This window comes from Malus domestica, chromosome 15 (assembly GCF_042453785.1).
Source record: "Malus domestica chromosome 15, GDT2T_hap1".
Lineage (NCBI taxonomy): Eukaryota > Viridiplantae > Streptophyta > Magnoliopsida > Rosales > Rosaceae > Malus > Malus domestica.
This window is the reverse complement of record NC_091675.1, coordinates 46951318-46977408: the sequence shown is the minus strand read 5'-3', so window position 1 is coordinate 46977408 and position 26091 is coordinate 46951318. Positions and strand designations below refer to the sequence as shown.

General features: G+C 38.1%; 2 protein-coding genes across 12 annotated transcripts; both read right to left on the bottom strand.

Moving 5' to 3' along the window:
* Nucleotides 1-1396: 1396 nt before the first annotated feature.
* Nucleotides 1397-11565, bottom strand: LOC103405332 (disease resistance protein RUN1-like). Of its 11 annotated transcripts, XM_070813186.1 has the most exons (9): nt 11460-11546; nt 11284-11336; nt 10815-10896; nt 10019-10112; nt 4778-4941; nt 4167-4673; nt 2761-3856; nt 2397-2672; nt 1397-2314 (listed from the first exon to the last, which is right to left on the bottom strand). In XM_070813186.1, the coding sequence occupies exons 5-9, from the start codon at nt 4843-4845 to the stop codon at nt 1913-1915; spliced, it is 2349 nt and encodes a 782-aa protein (XP_070669287.1). In that variant the 5' UTR covers nt 4846-4941; nt 10019-10112; nt 10815-10896; nt 11284-11336; nt 11460-11546; the 3' UTR covers nt 1397-1912. The 11 variants fall into 11 exon arrangements, with proteins under 11 accessions (XP_070669287.1, XP_070669286.1, XP_070669285.1 ...); XM_070813185.1 differs by lacking the exon at nt 11284-11336 and having other exon boundaries at nt 11460-11565; XM_070813184.1 differs by lacking the exon at nt 11460-11546 and having other exon boundaries at nt 11183-11322.
* Nucleotides 11566-20945: 9380 nt separating this feature from the next.
* LOC139191970 (uncharacterized) lies at nt 20946-21578 on the bottom strand. Its single transcript, XM_070813011.1, has 2 exons — nt 21395-21578; nt 20946-21265 (listed from the first exon to the last, which is right to left on the bottom strand). The coding sequence occupies exons 1-2, from the start codon at nt 21576-21578 to the stop codon at nt 20946-20948; spliced, it is 504 nt and encodes a 167-aa protein (XP_070669112.1).
* Nucleotides 21579-26091: the final 4513 nt, after the last annotated feature.

The window sequence follows — 26091 nt, the reverse complement described above, 5'->3', positions numbered from 1 at the left end:
TTTATGTTTAGGTAGAATTGCTGAAATTAGTTTAGTTGCTTTGCAGGGTTGTTTATTTGGATTTCTAGTGGGTGCATTTCAGTTCAGCGCTTCGGGCACCAACACTAGCAGCTGAACCATTTGGTTATAATCTTTGGAAAACTAAGCACTGGGGTATGTGTGTTTTTGCAAGAAAAACTGAAACTTTTTGTTGAGGATGAAGATTGATACTGATTGGGAGATGGATATACATTTTTTATGGTCAAATTTTTGTTAGAGATTGCTATTTGAGATTACTATCAACTCAACAATTGTTTTTCTTATGATTTCTAAGCTTATAGAATAAAAAATGTCAGCTTCAATAACTTGGTATATGATCAAGTAGAAGATTGGGGTAATCGCAAATTTAATGTTTGCTTTCAACAGTTTCTTATATTGCTCTATTGTTTTAGGCTGTATATGAAGTGTAAAGTGTTTATGCTTACTGAATAAAATTAAGGGTTGTTTAGATATAGACCCATACAACTCATATACTTCAGATAAAAACCCACTTATGAATAAACATTCAATCAAAACCCAAAATTTAAATAAATTACCACATAAGAAAATAAATAACCTATTAATATAAGTTATTTACAATTTATGCCACAACTTTCTATAACTGTTCTCATACAACCATTATTAGCCAACCATTATAACTAACGTTTTTAACAATTTCTTATATCAGTCTAATAATGAATTAATATAATTCATTAGCATATCTCTTAACTATATAACTTTAGATAAATTATTTTGCGAACACAGAAACATATATATGATAGTAAAATATAAAATAGAAGATACATTTTTTGAAAAGTTAAATTGTAGGTAAACTATATTCATACAAAAACAAAATTGTAGATACACTATTGTTGTGAGAAAAAAAAAAGGTAAATATTGTATGTAAAATTGTAGATATATTACTGACACAGTAGGTAAATTAGTTTCATATAAAATTAAAAAGTAGGTAAATTATATTCATACAAAAATAAAATTGTAGATACATTATTGTTAAATAAAAACATGTAAATTTTTATCCTAAAATTTGAACAATAGATAAATTATTTTTGTACATACATTAATTTTTAAAAAATTAAACAATATGTACATCATTAGCTTCACCAATTATACACAGTAGGTAAATTATTTTTGCTAAAACTAAACAATAAGTAAATTATTTTTTAAGATACATTAGTGTTGTAAAAATTAAATAACAGGTACATTATTATATAGGTAAATTATGGTAAAAATTTATAGTTGGCAAAAAAAAAATTATATATATATAGGTACATTATTTTATTGATAAATATTTTAAAAGATAGACTATTTCATTAAAAAATATATTTAAATTGAAAATTGTTATTAAGATTAAGAAAACTTTCCAAATTAATTCCTATATCAAATTAGAAGCAAATTTTATGAAGTGAGAGAAACATGAATCAACCAAATTCATATAACATGACACTCTGGAATTTCACTTCCAGGAACCACAAACTTGCATCCTAGACAATCAAATATCATACTCGTGCAAACTTGCTTCTCCACCCGCTTGAAACAGTTAGCAAAAAGCTTAATCATGTCTACACGAGCTGATTCCAATGCCGTGCAATTGGAAGCGTTAACAAAAGATATTGCAGAAGGAAGCTCTGGGATTAATGTTTGAAGACAGTAGCAACCAGACACATCAAGGTATTCAAGTTTGGAGAGTTGACAAATACTCATGGGTAAGCTAGAAAGAGGATTTCGGGCTAGAACCAAATGCCTTAATGAGGAGAGGCAGCCGATATCATTTAAAATTCCTCCATCCAAAATCTTGCAGTCTCGTAGACTCAAGTGCGTTAAAGATTGCCAACCAGATGAAGAAGACAACCACAAATGTGGCCAACTTGAACTTCTATTTTGTAAAACTGTCGAATGATAATTTCTTCAGGTTCCTAAAAAGACCAATGTAAGAAGGTGGTTCAGTTATAGCAGTTCCACACACATCAAGCCGTTCCAAACTCTCAACATGGCCCAAGTCTTCTGGCAAATTTTTAAGCCTTGAGCAACCATAAACATCAAGAACTCTCAGAGACTTTAAACCAGATACACTTCTTGGAAGATGCGCAAGGTTTCTGCAACCAATCAACATCAGAACCTGAAGTCTTTCAAGTGTCCCCAGAGACTGGTCAACTTCATACAATTGGTCGCAAAGTGAAAGATTCAGATACTCCAGATTTGGCATACCTCTGAAGTCTGGAGTTTCCACAAGAACTGGAGACTCACTAAGATCAAGGATTTTCAAATTGTACGCATGCTGTTATCATGTGAAAACATAGCAAAATTAGCAGTGCATGATGTTAATGTAGTTAATAAAAATCAATGAGTGAGAGAATTACCTTTATTCCCTTCCAAAGATGTTCAAGGCTACTATACACCATGTGAAGTTCCACTAGATGCTCTGGACAAAAAGATGACGGCAAAGTTTTTAGAGGAAAGCTGCACCATTGAAGAAACTGCAAACTATTGGGAAGATATTCAAGCCTGTTAAAGAGGTTCTCATTATATAGCCGGAGGAATCTCAGATTTTTCATCATTGAAAAGGATTTAGCATTCACTTGGACTGCTCCTAGCTCATCTGGGTCCATGATTATACATTCAATTGTTTCTGTTCCCTGGTCAACATGAATATATTCTAGGTCATAACATAAGCAAAGCATAACTAGTGCAATCAAATCCAGTACTGTAATAAGAGCCTCTTACTGCATTTTCGCTCAGGACACGATTGATGTCATCTGTACGCCACAACCTGCTACGCTTGCCTGGATCATCAGGAGACTCTCGACGGACAATTTCTTGACCCATTTCTTGGAGTAAATCATGCATCGACAGCTGACCGACTGAATTAACAGTTAAGAGAGATTTCTCAATAAGGACATCTATTCCAATATGTGCATAAAAACCACTAGCTTCAAGTGCCTGTCTTACTCCATCTTTTTCCTCTCCATTAAAGAAACATGCAATGTCTAGAAAAATTTTCTTCTCATTGTCATCTAGAGCATCGTAACTTATTTTAAGTGTCTCAAAAACTTCTGAATTACAAATTTCTCTTAGTTTATCCAACACATTGTTCCATGAACTTAAATCTCTTCCGTACAAAAAAGATCCCAAGACTTTAAGAGCTAGTGGAAGACCTTTGGCATAATTTACCACACGATTTGACAAATGAACAAAACAAGGTTCAGGGCAATCTTTCTTAAAGGCATTCCGGCTAAAAAGTTGAAGAGAGTCATCGTTATTGAGTCCTTTAACCTCAAACCGTCTCTCCACTCCGTGTTTAAGTAGCAAATGCTCATCTCTAGTTGTAATGAGAACTCTGCTCCCCAATCCAAACCACTCTTGATTTCCAGCCAAATATTCTAATTGATGCAAATGGTTCACATCATCAAGAACTAAAAGAACCTTTTTGCCACATAGGAACCTGCGTATGATTGCTGCTCCTTCTTGAACATCCCATTTGTCATTTTCTTCCATCCCGATTTTACAAAGAAGTTGCTTTTGCAGGTGAGGTAGACCACCTTGTTCGACAGTACTTCTAACATCAGCTAGAAATATTTGGAATTCAAACTCATGAGAGATTCTCTCGTACACAACTCTTGCAATAGTTGTCTTACCAATACCGCCCATCCCCCATATCCCAATAAAGCAACCATCATTCAACGTTGCATCTAAACACAAATTAATAACTGGTTTCGACCTTGAATCGATGGCAACAATGTCTCCCACATGACATGATAATGTTGGGCGCAACTTTTTCCATACCACTTGAACAATATCTTTGACAAGCCTTGCTTCATACCTATGGAAAAGAATAGTTAGATATATAAGTTCCAAAATGTTTTTACTATTTTTTGCATTGAGTCAAGTCAAAACACAATAATCACACACCTAGATATGATGTGCATTGTATAAGAGTTATCGAACTATAGATGGAATTCGTTTAATGGCATTTATAGCTATGTCCATTGTAATTTGTGATATAATTGGCTCTATTTCTATTCCTCAAACAGAAGTCACACAAGGGGTGTGGGTGTGTGGGTGTGGGTGTGTGTGGGTGTGTGTGTCATTATATAAGGAGGACACGGTTGCGAGAAAAATCAAAATGTTACCAGTCCCTTGAATCCCACCCGGAGAAATTTGCCACTTTCATTAAAGCATATCTCCAACTTTCCACCTCCTTTTCGTCAGCCCCAGGGTTGTTTCCATATTTAATGAAGGCTTCTGCAAAACGTCCTGTTTGCTTTCGTACATCAGAGGGATCAACATTATAAAAAATTGGTAGCACTGCTGCTCTTGCTTCCATGCACTTAAGAATATGTAAAAGTTCAATCAAGCACCATGATGATGATGCATAATTTTCTGAGAGAACGATGAGTGCACATCTTGATTGTTCAATTGCAGTAAGAAGTCCTGGAGAAATAGATTCCCCTTTATGAAGTTTAGGGTCATCCCTAAAAGTTATTATTCCATGACTTTCCAATGCAGTGTGTAAGTGGTCTGTGAATCCCTTTCTAGTGTCTTCACCTCTAAAACTCAAAAACACATCATATTTCCATTGAGAAGCTGAAGCAGGGAAAGGTGTACAGGTTTCTCCAGTGCTCATCGCCATCGTACTCCTGAAAGGATTCATCATCATTTTAAGACTTGCCTCTTGGATGTTTGGTAGACGAGAAGTTTTCTTCTGTTATGTGGTTTCTCTACTGCATAAAAAAGGTCGTACCCAGTGCACAAGGCTCCCGCTTTACGCAGGGTCTGGGAGAGGTGAATGTCGGCTAGCCTTACCCCCATTTTATGGAGAGGCTGCTCCCAAGTCTCGAACCCGAGACCTACCGCTTATGGGCGAAGGCACTTGCCATCGCACCAAGTGCGACCTCTGTTTCTCTACTGCATAGAAAACACAAAATATAAATGAAGCTTTACAAATACACTACAAAGTGGCAAACATCCGTTGTTTTCTATCTTTTTATTGCTGTTTGTGTCTTGGCTTCATCTTGTTCAGAATACACGAGAAAGACCCCACACAGACGCATTAATGTATAAATGGTAGCATTTTGGATATTGCCAATTCTAAACTACAAAGAATATATACATGCTTTAAAAACATACCTGATCATTTTAGACATTAGTGCCTCTTTAACAGTACAACATCAACAACAACAACAACAACAACAAAGCCTTTTCCCACTAAGTGGGGTCGGCTATATGAATCCTAGAACGCCATTGCGCTCGGTTTTGTGTCATGTCCTCCGTTAGATCCAAGTACTCTAAGTCTTTTCTTAGAGTCTCTTCCAAAGTTTTCCTAGGTCTTCCTCTACCCCTTCGGCCCTGAACCTCTGTCCCGTAGTCACATCTTCGAACCGGAGCGTCAGTCGGCCTTCTTTGCACATGTCCAAATCACCGGAGCCGATTTTCTCTCATCTTTCCTACAATTTCGGCTACTCCTACTTTACCTCGAATATCCTCATTCCCAATCTTATCCTTTCTCGTGTGCCCACACATCCCACGAAGCATCCTCATCTCCGCTACACCCATTTTGTGTACGTGTTGATGCTTCACCACCCAACATTCTGTGCCATACAACATCGCTGGCCTTATTGCCGTCCTATAAAATTTTCCCTTAAGCTTCAGTGGCCTACGACGGTCACACAACACGCCGGATGCACTCTTTCCATCCAGCTCGTATTCTATGGTTGAGATCTCCATCTAATTCTCCGTTCTCTTGCAAGATAGATCCTAGGTAGCGAAAACGGTCGCTTTTTGTGATCTTCGCTAGATTGCTCCGGTCATTAGTGTGGATAAGTATATAAATGGATAGAGATAGGAAAGCAAACACAAGATGTACGTGGTTCACCCAGATTGGCTACGTCCACAGAATAGAAGAGTTCTCATTAATTGTGAAGGGTTTACACAAGTACATAGGTTCAAGCTCTCTTTTAGTGAGTACAAGTGAATGATTTAGTACAAATGACATTAGGAAATATTGTGGGAGAATGATCTCGTAATCACAAAACTTCTAAGTATCGGAGTGTGGTGTCGTCTTGACTTGCCTTATCTGTCTCATAGGTAGATGTGGCATCTTCTCTGGAAGTACTCTTCCTCCATCCAGGGGTGGTATCTTTAACTGGTGGAGATGCACAAGGTAATGTATCAATTTCACTTGAAGCTTACTTGTAGTTTCAGGCTTGGTCAAGCGCGATACAAACCATGTAGTAGGAGTCCCCCAAGTCGCCGAGCTAGGGGGTCTGCTGAAAGAGGTGAGAGACAAGGTAAGCAATCAGAGCTCCGACTGATTGTTCACCTTCTCCCCATCTTGCAGCAGCATGAAGGATAAAGAGAAGAAAAATGAGAAGAGATGATATGAGATACTTTTGCTTTTGAAGAAGTAACTTTCCACAGGCTTATTCTTGAACTGAGCTGGAGGGTTTTCTGGTTTCCTCCAGAGTATAAGGCCGACTGAAGAATTTGAGGGTCAAAACAAGTCCATCAAATCTAGAGTACGTTCCACCCTGCTGATATGGGATACTTTTGCTTTTGACAGAGTAATGGATGTATCGGCACGGGTGCTGTTACGCTTGTCTCCACATGCTTCCTTGTATCCTTCGCACTTGCCCTATCTGTTCCTCAAGCAGATGCGGAATCTTCCCTGGAAACATAAGATGTTGAAGATGAGTACTCGAGAGCAATGCCAGGTAAGTAATCAGGTAAGGGGTTCCAGGCAGTCAGTTCCTGGCTGGAAGCTTAATTCCAAGTGCTGACTGATTGCTCTCTTTCTCCTTGTCTTGCAGGTAAAAACAAGGCCAAAAGAAAAGACAGGGAAAAAGCATGATATGGGATACTCTTGCTTTTAACCCTGATGATATGAGATATTCTTGCTCTAGTATAGCTTGTTTGCAGAGGTATTATCGGGGGGAAAGAAAGCTGAATATTTCGAAAGGCTTCGTTGGGAGTGCCCTCTCAGATATGATGAAGGGTTGAGCATTTTTGCAGGTCTGCCTGTCTATTGGGGATGGAGGTCGACATATATAGGAGTCTCCCTAACAACAAGTAGTAATGTTATTCCTTTACCCTGCTTGGTCATAGCACGGTAGTGGGAGCTGCCAGTTTCACATGTTTTAACTCTGTCAGAACACTTTGAAAAAGTGGTCTGTGGTATCTGGCTCTCGAGATTCGGAGAACGATGCCTCTTCGATTTTTGAGAAAGCAATCATGCTGGGGGTCTGACTCTCGAGATTCGGAGAGCAGTGTCTCTTCGATTTTTGAGGAAGTAATCATGTTGGGAGTCTGGCTCTCGAGATTCGAAGGGCGGTGCCTCTTCGATTTTGGAGCAAGCAATCTTGTTGGGAGTGTTGTCTCGAATGTGAGTAAAGGTTGGGCATGTTTGCTAGTCTACCTTGCCACGAAGCTCAAAGGTTGACACACAGGGGCTTTCCAATTATCCAGCAATGGTACTGTTCCTTTACCCTCTCTTCGATTTTGAGAAAGTAGTCATGTTGGGAGTCTGACTCTCGAGATTCGGAGGACGGTGCCTCTTCGATTTTGGAGCAAGCAATCTTGTTGGGAGTGTTTTCTCAAATGTGAGTAAAGGTTGGGCATGTTTGCTAGTCTACCTTGCCACGAAGCACAGAGGTTGACACACAGGGACTTTCCAATTATCCAGCAGTGGTACTGTTCCTTTACCCTTGTGGGTAATAATATGGTAGCTAGACCTTCAAAATTTATGTGTCTAAACTTTGTTAGTGCTGTTTCTTTGCTATTCTTTTACCTTTCTTGGTCAGAGCGATGTAGTGGGAGCTCCAAGCTTCACGTGCTCAACTTTGGCAGAGAACTTTGGCAAAGTTATCTGTGGTACCCATGAGTTATTGTTGCGTGTGGGAAGTGGGTGATTGAACAGTAAGATTCATGTGCTTTCTACTTCACCAGAAGTCTTCGACAGAATGTCCATAATTTCTGCAAAGCTGAGTGTGCGTGTGACAGGTGCTGACAAGGCTAGAAAAGTAGGTGCCTCTTCGATTTCTGAGATCGACCCTCGTGGTCTCTGAGCAGCCCAGCTTTTGAGAAAGCGAGCGCCTCTTCGATTGATTCGGAGAACGATGCCTCATCGATTTTTGAGAAAGCAATCATGCTGGGGGTCTGGCTCTCGAGATTCGGGGAGCAGTGTCTCTTCGATTTTTGAGAAAGTAATCATGTTGGGAGTCTGGCTCTCGAGATTCGGAGGGCGGTGCCTCTTCGATTTTGGAGCAAGCAATCTTGTTGGGAGTGTTTTCTCGAATGTGAGTAAAGGTTGGGCATGTTTGCTAGTCTACCTTGCCACGAAGCACAGAGGTTGACACACAGGGACTTTCCAATTATCCAGCAATGGTACTGTTCCTTTACCCTCTCTTCGATTTTTAAGAAAGTAGTCATGTTGGGAGTCTGGCTCTTTAGATTCGGAGGATAGTGCCTCTTCGATTTTGGAGCAAGCAATCTTATTGGGAGTGTTTTCTCGAATGTGAGTAAAGGTTGGGCATGTTTGCTAGTCTACCTTGCCACGAAGCACAGAGGTTGACACACAGGGACTTTCCAATTATCCAGCAGTGGTACTGTTCCTTTACCCTTGTGGGTAATAATATGGTAGCTAGACCTTCAAAATTTATGTGTCTAAACTTTGTTAGTGCTGTTTCTTTGCTATTCTTTTACCCTTCTTGGTCAGAGCGATGTAGTGGGAGCTGCAAGCTTCACGTGCTCAACTTTGGCAGAGAACTTTGGCAAAGTTATCTGTGGTACCCATGAGCCCATGAGCTATTGTTGCGTGTGGGAAGTGGGTGATTGAACAGTAAGATTCATGTGTTTTCTACTTCCCCAGAAGTCTTTGACAGAATGCCCATAATTTCCGCAAAGCTGAGTGTGCGTGTGACAGGTGCTGACAAGGCTGGAAAAGTAGGTGCCTCTTCGATTTCTGAGATCGGCCCTCGTGGTCTCTGGGGAGCCCAGCTTTTGAGAAAGCGAGCGCCTCTTCGATTTCTGAGATCGGCCTTCGTGGTCTTTGAGCAGCCCAACTTTTGAGAAAGCAAACGCCTCTTCGATTTCTGAGATCAACCCTCGTGATCTCTAAGCAGCCCAACTTTTGAGAAAGCAAACGCCTCTTCGATAACAGTACAACATCAACAACGAAATTTATTAATTAGAAACGAAGGAGCAAAAAATAGCTAGGATTTGGAAAACTAAAGAAAACTGTTGTGTGAGAGCGAGGTTAGGGAGTTAATTGTACTGACCAGTGAGGTACCACTACTGAGCTAACTATGTTTTGTTGCTTAAAACAAATGGGTAGCAGTCGGATTCATTGGGACTTAATGAGAGACATAAAGACAGGAGAACTTACTCGGTTTCTTATTGCAAGTCATCAAATTTATAGTGCACTGGACAGGTTTGAATAAGTAGGAGCCCATTTGTTAACCTTTCCGTTTTTAGTTTTCATTTTTTGTTAGATACACAATGGAAATACATGGAAGAAATGGAAATACATGGAAGAAATGAGGATTAAAGAGTGGTGGAGGAATTGTTGTGACAACATGATCCTAAAAACTGAAATCAATTGTAAGTAGATGGAAAAAAGTGAAGTTTAGGCTTAGTAAACACTAGTTAATGGTGCCCGCGCATTGCTGCGGGATTAAAAATTGTATGAAAACTTATGTTTCAAACATGTAAATGATTGCTGTGACAGCATGAACCTAAAAACTGAAATCAATTGTAAGTAGATGGAAAAGAGTGAAGTTCAGGCTTAGTAAACAAATAAAACAGTGAATAAAAATACAACAGTGAATTAAAAATCCAATTTTCCTTGTTTACTTTCCTTTGTCTTCTCGGGTACTAAGCAAACAAATAAAACATTGAATTAAAAATACAACGATTAACTCATACTTACAGCATCTGAAGTGTTACGCTTTTGGAATAACAAAACAAAACAACCCACACAAAATCTTACATTTTTCACAGATGAGCCTCGACTATCAACGATGTCGTCTTGAAACCACTCCACCCTCCCGCCACAAACTTATAGGAATCCTAAATTCCTAATCCTGCATTAACCAAAATTAAAACGATTATTCAGATTCCTAATTAAAACTGCATGAACCAAAATCTTAGCAACATGAAGAAAAATACTACCCACAAAACAAAAATTAATAAATATCAAACTGAAACTCATTCGAATCAACACCAAAAACCAAAATCTTATAGGAGCTTCCTTCTGAGAATCTCAAACTCTAGCCATTTCAAAATAAGTTGTTCTTATTTCCTCAAATACGTGCTAAATCTCTCTCTTACTGCTCAAAATCAAAATGAGTACTTAAAATATACAAAACTACATTTTAGTTGACGCTATAATGCACTAAATAACATTCAAAACCACAATACACCAAAACAAAGATGAATTCAACACCTTGATTGTGTAAATATTCATATCGCAATCCAATTTGAAACATAATTTTCATCCTGAAGAACTTTGATCTACAAAACCCATTGACAATTTAAAAAAAAAAAAAAATCGATTTAGGAAAGCAAATACAATGCAGCAAAAGAGCTGTTCGATTTAGCTCCATTTAGTATGGCCAAAAGCTTGAAAAACAGCTTAGAAGCACAATTCCAAATATTACCAAAAGCAAGCAACTTTGGGGGTAAAGAGCCCACTTTGCCAAACAGAGGTTTAAGTTCATGCCACATGATTCGAATTAATTTATCACTAATCTAAGTTCTAAAATGGTAAAAATGAGGAAACAAACCTATCACCCTGCTCGCTGTGATCTGTAAAATCCAAGTTCCACTACCCTCTGCATAGATGCGTAAGTTCCGGTGACGAACACCCTGAGAAGGTTTAGAGTAGCAGCAGATTGGTAATAGGCTCTGATCAGTCGCTGAAGATCTGGAGTGCCATAAAGCTAATCCCTACCAAAAACTATACAAATATTTAAACAAAATATAACTACTCTCTCAGTTTTGCTGAGAAATATCTGCCATGCCATTAAATATTTCTCAAATACCTGTGTCTTCACTAACTATGTTGTATAAAACTTGGCAATAAAAAAACCCTAACAGACCTAAATAATTGATATATTACTGGGAAGAAGGAATCTCTGAAAAAGAAACTCACCACTGCTATCACTGAGCCTCAGCACAGAGGCCTTCAAACGCCGAAAAGAAAACGAAATAAATAACAAAAACGAAATTTGAACACAAAACCTAGCTAGCAACCTGGGTTCTGGGTGATTTGAACAGGAGGAACTTTAAATTGCTTGCCCTTCACACTTGAGATATGGAAAATTAGCGGATTGATCATGATATGTAAAATTAACAACCACTGAATTTAATCGTGCAGATTAAGATGCAGAACAGACATTGGATCTTCCACACAGATGCATTCTAAATACCTGCGGGGGAAGCCTCCTCTCAAGCTGCACTGCACGCATCTTCATGCGGAAACTTAAAATATTAATTAATTTAAAAGCTTTGGTAATTAGGCGTATTGGAGTCGTTGGGTTGAATTAAAAAACATAAAGAAAGACTTGCAATAGTGATCAATATATTTAGGAAGGAAGACCGATGAGGGAAGCGTGGACTTAAAAGGGTAAAACGGTCACTTCACTGCGGGGAAGCTTCCGCTCAAGCTGCTGGCGAAACTTGAATTACTTGAGAAGCATTGATGATTAGGCGTATTGGGTTCAAGTAAGAAAGACTTGCAATTCTAAGCCGAGGCTCATGAGAATCGGGGTAATGTTTGGACCTAGATTTGTCATCTCTCGTTAAAGTCAAGTTAGTGCGCTAGCTTGAGTTAATTTACAAGTCGGCCACTCGAGTTCGAACACGTCCTAATCCAAGGGAGCCAATTTATTTTCTTACCATGTTCATGGTCCAGCGGAGTCTGAGAAAGTTAACAAAATTAGTGCCCATGATGAAGCAAGAATAGAGTTTCCAAGTTCAAATCTTGAGCTTGAAATGTCAAAGAGGCATCAGGCTAGCTAAATGGAGCTCCCTCTTTGCTTTTTTTAGAGTTTTATTTTTCAGTTAGAATAATTGATTCAAACTCAACGGTTATATTTGAAAACAACCAACAGTAATTTTATTTAATTAACCACTAAATTTAAAGTATAAACTTAAAACTAATAAATTGTTGAACATTGAAGATGACATATGAGTATGGCATGACTATGTTCATTTAAAAATATTTTTTTTGCAAGACTATAATTCTGAACAGGACTATATTATACCCTTCATTTATTTAATTAATTATTATTTGATTTTGAGCTCAAGATCAATTGGCCATGTGAGTTCTAATTATTTGAACCAAGTGCTGGTGCTGACGTGGGCTTTGTTATTATTTACGGATGAGAGATTTCAACCGAACAAATTTTTTTTGGTAAATTACACTTTCATACTTCAGGTTTAGGGTCTATTTCAATTCCTTATAACATTTTTAAAACATTTCACTTTCATACCTTAAGTACTATTTTATTTCAAAATAATACCTCCGTTACATTTTTCATCCATTGATCTGTTAAATTCTGGCGTGGCTGCCAAATATCTGCCACGTGGCAAATAAAATAGTTTTTTTTTTTTTAAACCTGAATTTTCTCAAAAAAAAAAATATATTGAAACCTACATCTACAAGAAGAAGAAGAAGAAGAAGAAGAAGAAGAAGAAGAAGAAAATTGTCCCCCCCCCCAAGCGACCCAAAAGAAAGAAAAAGAAAAAGAAAATTTGTCCCCCCCCCCGCCCAGCGACCCTCCTCCCGTCCCCCTTCTCAGCCCGGCAACCCTCCTCCCTCCCCCCCCCCCCACCCCAGCGACAGAGAAGAAGAAGAAGAAGAAAAATATTTGTTCCCCCCCCCCCGCCAGTGACCCACCTCCGGTCCCCCCCTCTTGGCCCGGCGACCCTCCTCCCTCTTCCTTCTTTTTCTCCTTCTCCTTCTTCTCATCACAGATGTGGGTTTCGTTTCAATTTTTTTTTTCTTTTCTTCCTCCCTCTTATTCTTCTTCTTCTTCACATTTGGCGGCCACATGACATATATGCGGCAGCCACGTTAGCATTTAACAAATCAATGAATGGAAAATGTAACGGATGTATTATTTTGAAATAAAATAGTACTTAAGGTATGAAAGTGAAATGTTTTAAAGATGTTGTAAGGAATTGAAATATACCCCAAACCTGATATATGAAAGTGTAATTTACCCTATTTTTTTTGTTTTTTTTGGAAACTACCGATCGACAATTAAGCGGTGAGAGTGGATGCAATTTTATAATCCCACCGTTGGAGTTTTAGTCAAGTGAAAGCAGAGAACGATGGGAAGTTACTTTACCAATTCTATTTCCAGTTCGTCTGGTTTTGAGTACAGCAAGATGAATTGGGCATTCTTGACTTTTGATCAGATTGGAATTAATTATGATTACTCTAGTTTTATAATTGTTCAATCCATGGATTTCAGATTGGTGATTAATTTTCATTCACCAGTTGAATTGATATTTGGTTCTTTGTGCTTGACCATAGCCTAGAATTTTGATATTGAAATTAGTTACATATGAATTTATTTCTGATCATGAATTGGATTCTATATATTCTTTGAGAATGAGAATCATGAACTTGTATTTTGATTTGACCATAGATGAATATTGGTTTGTGTGACTTCCTTGTAAATTAGCTATTTGTTTAACGTGACTAAGTTAATGAGTAGTTAATTTGTTTCTCATTGTGCTTAATTGGATTTTCGCTTGTTTGTGTATACCGAACTACGGATATATAGATGGTAGGAATAACTGGGGTTTAAGCCTAACCATGGTAAAACTCACATCTCTTTGGGAAATTATTAACATGTGTATCTGACCACGTACATGTGTACATAAGTTATTTTTGTTAATATCTAATAATTCATGAATTCACAATTAGATATTAGGGTACGACAATAGTGGTGGAATCAAAACCTTAGTGTTTTCTTACATTTGTTTCAACCATATTTCTGTTTAGTCATTGTGTAGGTTTAATTTTTCTTTGATACAAGTCCAATCTTTATTTCAATTTGTTAAGTACTAGTTATAGACTCAATTGGTAATTCAACCCCGGTGGATTCGATGTAGTATATATAAATTTCTACCATAATTGATTCATGCACTTGCGATTAAATTTAGTTTGAATTAATCTTTTTACTAGGTTGGTTTAAATTCACATCACGAACCATATTTTTGCATTATATCACTCGCTTTCCATTCTACACTAGGTAAAATTTATCTTTTTAATTATTTTTTGTTATTCGCTTTAATTCCATGTTTGCCCTGCACTTCAATACAGTAATTTAAAGTCTATATCAGTATTTTAATTTTGTATATTTCGATTTATTTTCCACCTCGCACTTCAAATTTTAATTTAGATTATTATAGTTTACATTTGAGTTCCTTTTCAAATCAATCCCCACAACCAGTTTGCTTGGATTTATACGATTCATCGTAGCACTCAGGTCACCTACCACACCCTGATAACCAAATCCACTACACATTCATCGTATCTATCACATGCGAATATCTCGACCTTATGTATTTCTCGCCTATCACAAAAACATACGAATTCACACATCATGTAACAAGACCCATCAAAGTCCTTGCACATAAGGCACAAGGATGCACAACCGAGATGCGTTCCTTCCTCAGTATGCACAATGGTTTTGAAAGAAGTCAAACAAAGCGCCAATTACATTTTACTCGATTGGCCTCCAAGCTGCAAGTTAGCATGCCCGCAACACAAACTTGAAGGACCAAGAGATTTCGAAATCCTCAGCTTTGCAATTGAGATAGATTTTGAGACTAACATCTATTGGCACACCCTTTAAGACCGAACACACTATCGTTATATGTCGAAAGACATGAAAATTCGGCTTTTATGAACGCCTAAGAAATTTAATGTTAAAGTTAAGGGTGGATTTGGTTCATTCGGTTCGGTTGTTTGCCAAAACCGAAAAACCAAATGGAAATTATTTTTTGGTTTGGTTCGATTTTGTTTTCTTCAGTTTTTTTTTTTTTTTTTGGGGTTTGTTTCCAGTTCTATTTTTTCGAGTCAGATATTTTTTAACAAATTTGAAAATTGGTTAAAAAAATAAAAAATAAAATATGAAAAATCATAGCAAGGAGGATGAGAGAAGTATGTGCTGTAAACTTCGTAGGGGTTCTCCAAGTCTGCAAAAATACCGTCGCACAAGAGTTTTATGATCAAGAAGCGGTTCAACTATTATTCTAAAAATCCCCGCTTAGCGCCTCCTAGGCCCCGTCTCGACACTAAGCGGTTGGTCACTGCTCCAATTAATGCATAGGCGTTTGGAAATTAAGAAAGGGCCCTAGACCTGCTGAGGCGTCAGCCTAAACCGCCTAGGCACCCGCCTAACCCTCCCAGATCCATCTAGGTTGCGACTTACTTAGACAGAAAATAGATAACTTCCATATTGCATTTTATTTTTTTTCAGTAAATTGTAAGAGACTTGTTAAATGCTTAAATGACACATATTATATGCTTGTTCCCCATGTTTTAATTATATTCCAATACTTCATAATATATATGTCATTCTATTTTGTAGTTTATGATGTAATTACATATATTTTATGTAGAAAAACACTTATTTACACGAAATATAATAAATTTACTTAAATTCTCCTAGGCCCCGCCAAACTGCTAAAGTGCTAGGCTCCAGCCCGCCGCCCGACTAGCGCTAGCGTCTTTTAGAACCTTGCTGACAAGACAATCATGTACAATGCAGAACGTAAGCACTGATGTCGCGCCATACTCGGAGGTATTTAGATGTGAGCCTTTATGAAATTAAATAAAAAGGTTTATTGCCATAGATAAAAAAGTTTATTAATTTTGGGTTTAAGCACATAGCCTTATAAGAAAACTTGTAGAACGACGTTGTTTTAAGACAATTTGGTTCAGCTTTCAAATTGCTGAAATCGAAACTTGAGTACTTCAATTCGGTTCGGATTTCTATTTCAATTTGATTTTTTTATTCATTTTTATTCTACTTTAGTTCAATTTATTTTTTGAATCCACCCTAGTTCAAGTAAAAAAAAAGTAATGTTGTGGTCTATTTTATCTGATAAATTTAGGGTGGCCGGCGGCAAGGATAAGAAGAGAGAGAGATGTATTTGTTGAAATGTAGAGAAATATGTGTGTTGTTATCCCTCCTACATTTTTCCTTTATTTATAGTAATATAATGAGAGAAGATATTCGTTCATCCGCAAGGAATACAAGATACAATAGGAAATGATAACTAGAATCAAATCTAATTTAGGATTTACACAATCACACTTAAACTATGAATGTTTCCAACATTCCCCCTTGAGTGTGTAAATACTCAAGGTAGATTTAGCATCATACAGAAGTTGAGGAAGTCGACTCATTCGCATTGATTCTAAAGAACAACACTTATTCTCAATAAGGTAAAAACTTGCATAAGTAGTAAGTCTCACTAAAAAAACCCTAAGGCTATGGCAAAAACCCGAGTAGGGACAAAATCCATAATCTAAGAAAAAATGCGTGAGAAATGCAAAAGTCAAATAAACGTCTACGGGACGTCATCAGGGATATGACCAGCCCAAGGTGTGTGCCTCGTTAAAACCTAATTAGGTAGCAAAAACCCAGTGGGAAAAATGCTCCTAATCATAGGGAAAAAAGTACATTAAGATCAAGCAAGTATCTACAAGATACTCCCCCTGAGTTTGACATAATTCCAAAAAGAAATAGCAAAGTTACAACTTAGAAAGTTTACGCATACCAATTCCATGAACAAGCTTCTGAAACGTCGTCTTCGGCAGTGATTTGATGAAGAGGTCGGCCAGATTGTCTTGTGAACAAATTTGCGTGACTTCAATCTTCTGATGCTCTTGTTGTTGATGTGAAAAGAAAAACTTTGACGCAATGTCCTTGGTGTTGTCTCATTTGATATAACCTTTCTTAAGATGTTCGATGCAAGTTGTGTAGTCTTCAAAGATCGTCGTCGGGACATCAACGGCAGGATAAAGATCGCATGAGCTTTGAATATGGCCCATTACTACTTTCAACCAAAAGCATTCCCGAGTTGCTTCATGTAAGGTGAGAATTTCAGCATGGTTAGACAAAGTGGCAACTAAGATCGGTTTAGTTGACCTCCAAGATATTGTGATGCTTCTAACGGTAAAGACATAACCCGTTTGAGAGCACGCCTTGTGCAGATCAGATAAGTATCATGTGTTGGCATAACCAACAAGGCGAGAATCAACTCGAGGAGCATAAGGTGAGGCACCATTCGAGGATTCATAGGGATAGAACAAGCCCAAATCCGTAGTACCCTTAAGGTAACGGAAGATGTCTTTCACGCTAGTCCAGTGTCTGGGTGTTGGTGCATTACTGTATCTTGCCAAAAGATTAACAACGAAGGAGATGTCGGGTTTAGTGCATTGAGCTAAGTACAATAAAGCGCCTATCACACTTAGATAAGGAACTTTAGGCTCCAAAATCTCTTCATCATCCTCCTTCGGACGGAAGAGATCTCGTTTTGCATCTAGCGAACGAAAGACCATAGGAGTACTCGAAGACTTCGCTTTATCTTCATTAAAGTGGTGCAATACCTTCTAGGTGTAGTTCGATTGATGTATTAGGATTTCATCCGAACAATACTCTATTTAGAGACCGAGACAGTATCGAGTCTTACCTAGATCTTTCATCTCAAATTCTGACTTCAGGTGAGCAGCGGTTCTCGCGAGCTCTTTAGGAGTTCTGATAAGATTCATGTCATTGACATATACTGCAACTATCGCAAATCCGGAATGTGACTTCTTAATGAACACACAAAGGCAGAGTTCGCTGTTCACATATCCCTGACTAGTCAAGTATGCACTCAAACAGTTATACCACATTCTTCTAGATTATTTCAAACTGTATAGTGAACACATCAGCCGAATTGAAAGCGTGTTCCGGGGTTTGGAAATATTTGAACCAATCAATGTAAGTCCTTCAGGAACTTTCATATAGATTTTCGTATCAAGATCCCCATAGAGATACGCAGTTACTACGTCCATCAGCTGCATATCCAGTTTTTCGAAAACTACCAAACTGATAAGGTAGTGAAAAGTAATCACATTCATAACGGGTGAATAAGTTTCATCATAGTCAATCTCAGGGCGTTGTGAGAAACCTTGTGCAACAAGACGAGCTTTGTAACGCACAATTTCGTTCTTCTCATTACACTTCTGAACGAAAACCCATTTGTAGCCAACGGGCTTCACATGTGAAAGAGTAGGAGCTATCGGTCCAAATACCTTACATTTCGCAAACGAATCGAGTTCTACTTGGATTTCTTGTTTCCAATTTGACCAATCAGTTCTACGTCGACATTCATCAACGGAAAGATGTTTAATGTCATCGCTCAACATAATCTCAGTAGTTACTGCAAGTGTTAATGCATCGTCGACAATCATCTCATTTCTACATCACACATCATCTAAGCTAGCATAATAGACCAAAATCTCACGATTCTCGAGAGGAGGATTCGTCTCTTTAAGGACTCTTCCATAATCTAGAATTTCCTCATGAGTTGGGTATAATAAGTAAGCAATAGTCGGATTCACGGTAGGCTCTTTAGAACCTTGTGCCTTGGTTTTCCTCTTCTGGAGTGTGAATTCTTTGAACCAAGGGGTCTGCCACGCTTTTGTGTAGAGGCAGATGATTGGATAGCCGCTAATGTACGTGGATCACCAAGATTGGCGTCCCAGGCTTCCATGAGGGCAATCTGTCATACATTTGGTACATTCATCTTTGCAGGTGTATTCGCAGCTGGAATATGTGATCTTGTCACACGCGCTAGATTGGTGAAAGCATTTGGTATGCTCTTAGCTATGCTCTGAAGATCTAATATGCGCTACACTTCAATTTTAGATTGAGCGGTCCAGGGATCTAAATGAGACAAAGTGGGAGTCGTCCATTATAATTCGCGTTGTTCTTCAGGAACGTTAACATTTTTATCTCCCCCTAATGACAAGAAAATTGTCTCATAGAAGTGACAATCCGTGAAATAAGCGGTAAACAGATCGCCTGTCAAAGGTTCTAAGTAACGAATAATCGAAGGGAATCATATCCGACATAGATTCCCATCCTTCACTGAGGCCCCATTTTTGTATGTAAGGGCGGCAAGATCGACACATAAACCGCACAACCAAAAACTCGCAAATGCGATATGTCGAGTTCATATCCGGTAACCAACTAAAGGGCACTAAATGGTTATGTCGCAACAGGCCTCAGGCGAACCAACTTTGCTACGTGCAATATTGCATAGCCCTAAGCAGCGATCGGAAGCTTGGTACGTATGACCAACGATTGAGCAATCATTTGTAAGTGCTTAATGAAAGCCTCTGCCAAGCCGTTATGGGTGTGAACATAGGGTTCATGATGTTCAACTTCAGCCCCAATCGACATGCAATAGTCATCAAAAGTTTTAGATGTGAATTATCCAGCATTATCCAATTGAATAGATTTGATCGGATAATCAGGGTGGTGAGCCATGAGCTTGATAACCTGAGCCAACAGTTTGGAGAATGCAGCGTTCCTTGTGGAAAACAAACACACGTGTGACCAACGTGTGGAAGCGTCAACCAAAACCATAAAGTATCTAAATGGTTCGCATGGAGGGTGAATTGGTCCATAAATGCCCCCTGAATCTGTTGTAAAAAAATGGGAGGATTCGAACGAATCTTGTCATAAGAAGGCTTAGTAATAAGTTTTTCCATTGAATATGTTTGACATACGATTCCTTGGATCGAACCTAAACTTCGGGTTAGTGGATGCCCGTGTGAAGATTTGAGGATACGACGCATCGCTATTCGTCCAGGATGTCCCAAACAATCATGCCAAAGCGTAATTTCATGCACGGTCCCAGTAGTAGGGTCGTCCACATAATGGCATTCTATGGGACGTATGGTCTTAGTATACAGACCAATCGGGATACACTTCATCTTCTCTAGAATACGATTCTAGCCATATTCGTACGAAGTTATGCACATAAATTCAACTCCATTTTCTACGTGGGTTTCAGCGTGGTAATTGTTATCTCTAATGTCCTTGAAACTTAACAACGTCATTCCGGAACGTGGAGAATAGAGTGCCTTAGAAATGGTCAAGATTGTACCATTAGACAAACATTATACGTGTCTTACCATATCCTTCTATCAGGTTGGATGGGCCTGAGAGGGTTATCAAATGTGCATTCTTAGGTATGAAGTTAGTGAAATAGATGTGTTCACGCAAAACTATGTGTGTGGTTACACTATTTGCCAGACAACTAACTTTCCCACTTGTCATACCTAGAATGAGAAATTAATTTAAGTCGATCACACGCATAAAAGTTTTATAAAAAACAAGTATCAATTCAAAATAATTTCATTTATTCAAGGATTAAAAACTTAATATCCAAAACAAATCACCAACTAATAATCCAAATATAAAGGAAAATTGTTCAAAAATCAACCAAAAACAAAGGATGGGTTTGGCCACTAGGTGGAATTCGGTCTCAAATGTCTTATTTCAACTAAAAATAAGTCTATGTCTAAGATTCTAATATTCCATAGGGGTGGTATCCTCCTGAAAATCAGAAACCTTCATATTTGTAGTCTCTGATTCGTCCATTTGCATGAAGTTTGATTCAAACTTCTTATGATGAGAATGATATTCATCTACAACCTTTTTAGGAGCTCGGCAAACACATGACCAATGGTCCTTTGAACCACAACGATAGCACATGTCCGCATCCATGGTTTTAGGTGCTTTGCCCTTGTTATTGAAGTTTGAGGCCTTGGGAGCGAGGTTTGGGTGCTTATAGGCTTTGTTTCCTCCCTTGGATGGGCCTTAACCCTGTTAACCTTGGTAGGATGGCTTTTGGCTGCCCCTACAACGCTCCCTTTGGCGTTTTGGGCGTTGGTTATTGCTATAATGTGCTTCAAGCATAACAGTTGCCCCAGTAGGTCGAGCTTGATGATTCTTCATCAACAGCTGGTTCTGCTTTTCAGCTAGAAGTAAAATAGAGATCAAATCCGAGAACTTAGTGAACTTCTGAGCTCTATATTGTTGTTCCAAGACAATATTAAAAGCAGAAAATGTTTTATAGGTATTCTCCAGAAGATCCTCTTCAGTCAAAGTTTCATTGCAAAACTTGAGAAGTGATCGGATTTGACAAACTTCATAATTATATTCATTCATAGACTTAAAGTCTTGGAAGCGCAAGTGTTGCCAGTCGTGTCTTGCTTCAGGCAATAATATGTCTTTTTGGTGATTAAAATGATCAGCCAAAGCGACCCATAATGCACGTAGATCCTCCTTAACAAGATATTCAGTTTGCAGAGCGTTATGAATATGTCTTCGGATGAAGATCATAGCAGTGGCTTTTTCAGCTTCGCCAATAGTCTCGTCCATTGCTTCTTTAATGGCAGTACACAAGTTCTTTTCAGTGAGGTGGAGCTTCACATCTTGGACCCACTTGAGGTAGTTCATTCCAGAGACCTCTAAAGCGGTGAAATCGAGTTTGTTCAAATTCAACATGTTCCTATCACAAAATAGATGGACAAGATGTGGTTAGTGTAATGGAGAAAAAATCAATCCATTCACGTATGAGTAGAACATACAGGTTCTAATAAACATGATTTGGTTTAATTTTGCAAGAAAAACTTTGGGTTTTCATGGGTGATGTGTTTAAATGAAAAACTTCAGGTTTTCAAATAAGGCATGTTTATAAGAAACTTCAGGTTTCAAAATAATTATGAACTTCAGGTTCATATATTCATGCAGGTAAACACAAATATATATGCAAACAAATATGCAACGAGAATATGCAAAAAATATAATTTCATGTTTATAATTATAATTGAATTTTAATTATTTGGACTTTCGGCCAAATTAAAGTGTGGGTGAAAAGTATATAGAACCCATTGGGCCTAAAATAATTAGGCAAATATAACTTGGGGCCAAAAGGAAAAAACTAAGCCACAGGTGGCTTGAAAAAAAATTGTTATGTGAGACCTAGGCCAAAAAAATAGGTTGTGGGGTCTCGGGTAAGCTGCAGGCCCATGGGGAGAGGGAAACAAAACGGCCCAAGAAGATGGGCTGCTGTAGGCAGGCCCAAAATTAAAAAAAAAAAACTAATACGGGCTGCTTCAAGCAAGCCCAATTTTTTTTTTTTTTCCTTTTTTTTTCAGGCCAGGGGAATGGGCTAAGATAGGTGGGCCCAAAGGATTTTTGGGTCACGGCAAGTGAGCCTAAGTAGGAAAGAAAAACAAGTAGTGGAGGGTTCAAACCCAAAAAAGAAAGGTCTTCGATCACAAACCTAGCCGTGCTGGGTGTGTACTGCCGGGGAAGAACACCGGGTTTTGGTCGACGGCGCCACGTCAGGCGGTCGACGTTGGGACAATGATGCTTAGTACGAGTCCGTGAGTCGCCAAAGACCTCAGAATAAGAATGTAGATTTGAAAAAAAATCTCGACATTTGTTGTGAAACCCTAGAAATTCTAATCGGGTTTATAGGACAATTCTGATGAATCTCAGTACAATTTCGGTGTGAGACGACTTCTGGTCATTGTCATGATGAACAAAATGTTCAGGGTGGTGGCTATAGGCCATCATGTGGTCAATATGGACAAGGACACCATCGATGAGGTCGGGTTTTCTAGGTTGGTGATAGGAGCATATTTATGCGACTGAGTTAGCTTGTTCTCATGCATTTATGTTGTTATTTCTTAGTTAATTATGTATTTTAAGCTATTTTCGTGTGTTTGTAGGTCCATAACCCTTATGAAGCAATAAGATGCATTTTGGTGCATTTTGGAGCAGTTTTGTGCTTGGAATGAATAGCACATGCATGGAGCAAGGTGGATGGACGAAATTGAAGACTAAAGAGGCTAGACATGTGTTAAAGAGAAAGAAGAATTAATGTAAAAGGACAAAGAGCTCAGCCACAAAGGGGTGTCACTCCACCATTCACCTTTCCATCATTGTCGTGCACCACCATTGCACTCCCTTTGGATTCCTATGTCATACATCCTCATCCATGTTCACTCCATTGACTCATTTGTTGCATCATTCCACCTCCCTTTCCTTTCTCTACCATGTGCACAATCATTCATGTTCCCTAGCTGCAACACCACTCCATTTTACCCCCATGCTTTGCATCATCGCTTCACTTTCACCTTTGAATCATTTCAAACACCACTCATTGTACTCAATTGCTACACCATTCCTTGTTCCCTCCATCATTTCAGATTCATGCATCATTACATTGAATCATTGCACTCAATTGCTACACCATTCCTTGTTCCCTCCATCATTTCATAACTCAATTGCTACACCATTCCTTGTTCCCTCCATCATTTCAGATTTCATGCATCACTACATTGAATAATTGCACTCAATTGCTACACAATTCCTTGTTCCCTCCATCATTTCAAATTTCATGCATCATTGCACTCAATTGCTACACCACTCCATGTTCCCCTCCATTGCCATGCATTTCCTCTATAAAAGGAAGTGTGTGTAACATAAATTTAGTTCATACTTGGTTAGATCATTCACTCCCATTTCAACACAACCTTCATCCAAACACATTCATTCCTCCATACAAACAAACCTTCAAACACTCACCAACACCTTGTGCCGTAGCAAAGGAAGGGAATGAAAGTGCTTGTACGTGCTTGTTGTCCAACTTGGATCGTTTGAGCGTTTAGATGTTTTCTTTCTTTTGTTTCTAATGTTTAAATTCATTTCCTTTCGTTTTGTTGTAAATATGAGTGGCTAAACCCCTTTTGGCTAGGGGTGATTTCAAAGCCATGATTATGTGTGCAATATAATTTGATAAATTCCAGTTATGAACTCTTGAATCGTGAATGCAATTGGCTTAACTATTTGATTGATAACTTATTTGTATTTGTTAATTAAGGGTCGACACTTAATTGGCATGCATAAATCTGCTGCTAGAATATAAGGAAGTTTCACATAATCGTTACAAACTTATATTCACATGTAGTGAAGGTCACTTATAAACGATCGCGTTAAGTTCAATTCCTAGCATGAGTGACATGATGTCATAGTTGTAAGTGCTTTGTCAATGCTTTTGATTTTCATTAAACGTAATGATATTTGATTGTATCTTTATTATGATATCATGTAGGGAACTTTAGAAGAATGTTTTGGGTTGTCGAATGATGTCATCCAATCCAATAAAACAAGGAAAATATGAGAGTTAACTAATGATGTCACGGTTAATTTGGAGCATTGTCGTTCATAATTCAATGAAGTAGTAACTGGAAATTGAGTTATTTGCATACATGTCATGTGTGGAGAAAAAGCCTCTAGCTATCACATCCATCATCTTATTTCTCAAATTTGTTTTACAATCTGTCTAGTTTTTCATACTTGTTTGTTTGTTTCAACTTCGTCCAAAACTCAATCCCCCTTTACTTTAGTGTGTCTAATTAGTTAGAATATGTTTTAATTTGTGTTTTTAAATGTTTTGATTCAAGTAAAAGTCAATTTTAGTCCAAAGTCATTCCTAGTGTCTAGTTTAAGTTTATTTAGTTGTTTTAAGCTGTTTTGAGTATTTTAAGTTTGATTTGAGTCTTGTGAGTCTTGTTAAGTATTTTTAAGTTTAGTTTTATGTTTTTGAGTCAATTTAGAGGTTATTAGCAAGCCCTCCTAATCCCCGGTCCAGAACGATCCCTACTTATACTTATACTACAGTTGTCAAAAAAAGGTTAAATTTGTGTGTTAAGTTAATTTTCGCATCAGTTGGCACCTGGATCTCACGGCTTTGGCAGGTGACACACCCCGACCTGGAATGTCCACTAGGATCCCGAACCGAGTTGTGTTGTCCGACACCTAGAAGGTGACGAAGCCATATAGTGTGATAATGTATAAAATGTGAATAAATTAAAATCTAAAAGTACCTAAGTACACGAGTGCGCGGTGAGCAGGTCTGGACCCATTTCACGCGTGATACAGAGCATAAGTAAAGTACAGTAAGGTAAGATAATGACTATACCATCAAAAGAAGCCACATGTACTAGGAAGTGCCACGAATCCTCGTCGATATGGAAACCTTGCTACTAGAATCTGGAGGGGTGCAAAAATAAAAAATATGAGTGGTCAAAACAAAGATTTTCAAAGTCATTTCCATTATCAAAGGTAGTAACCCCTCGCCGTAAAACCTGTATAGTTTCCAGCAAATCATACTATGTAGAAGTATGAAGTAAAAAATATACTAACGGTAAACCCCGAAGTATAATACTACTTAGCAACTCATTAGCAATATAAATAATCATGTGCTTAATAAACCATATTAGCACACAAGCTAGAGTCACCTATAGTGGCCTATACGACTTATTCATATCTCATCACATATCTCATCAATCATGCCTAGCATATAAGTCGGAGTCACCTGTAGTGACTTATACGACTTATTCATATCTCATCACATATCTCATCAATCATAGCTAGCATATAAGTCGGAGTCATATGTAGTGACCTGTACGACTCATTCATATCTCATCACATATCTCATCAATCATGGCTACATGACATGTACGACTTATTCATATCTCATCACATATCTCATCACATATCTCATCAATCATAGTTAGCATATAAGTCAGAGTCACTTGTAGTGACTTGTACGACTTATTCATATCTCATCACATATCCCATGGCTAGCATATAAGTCGAAGTCACCTGTAATGACCTGTACGACTTATTCATATCTCATCAATCATGACTAGCATATAAGTCGGAGTCACCTATAGTGACCTGTACGACTTATTCATATCTCATCAATCATACCAACATTATATACTCACCTGAACTTACCTTAGCCTCCGCATTGGTGAGCAACACTGTGCAAGGTTGTACTAAATCACATACTAAAATGTAAACTAATTATGGCATGGCATTTATAAAACATAAAACCACAATTTCTCGTTTCCTCGCATGTTGATTTATAACCAACATTTATTCACCCAAAACA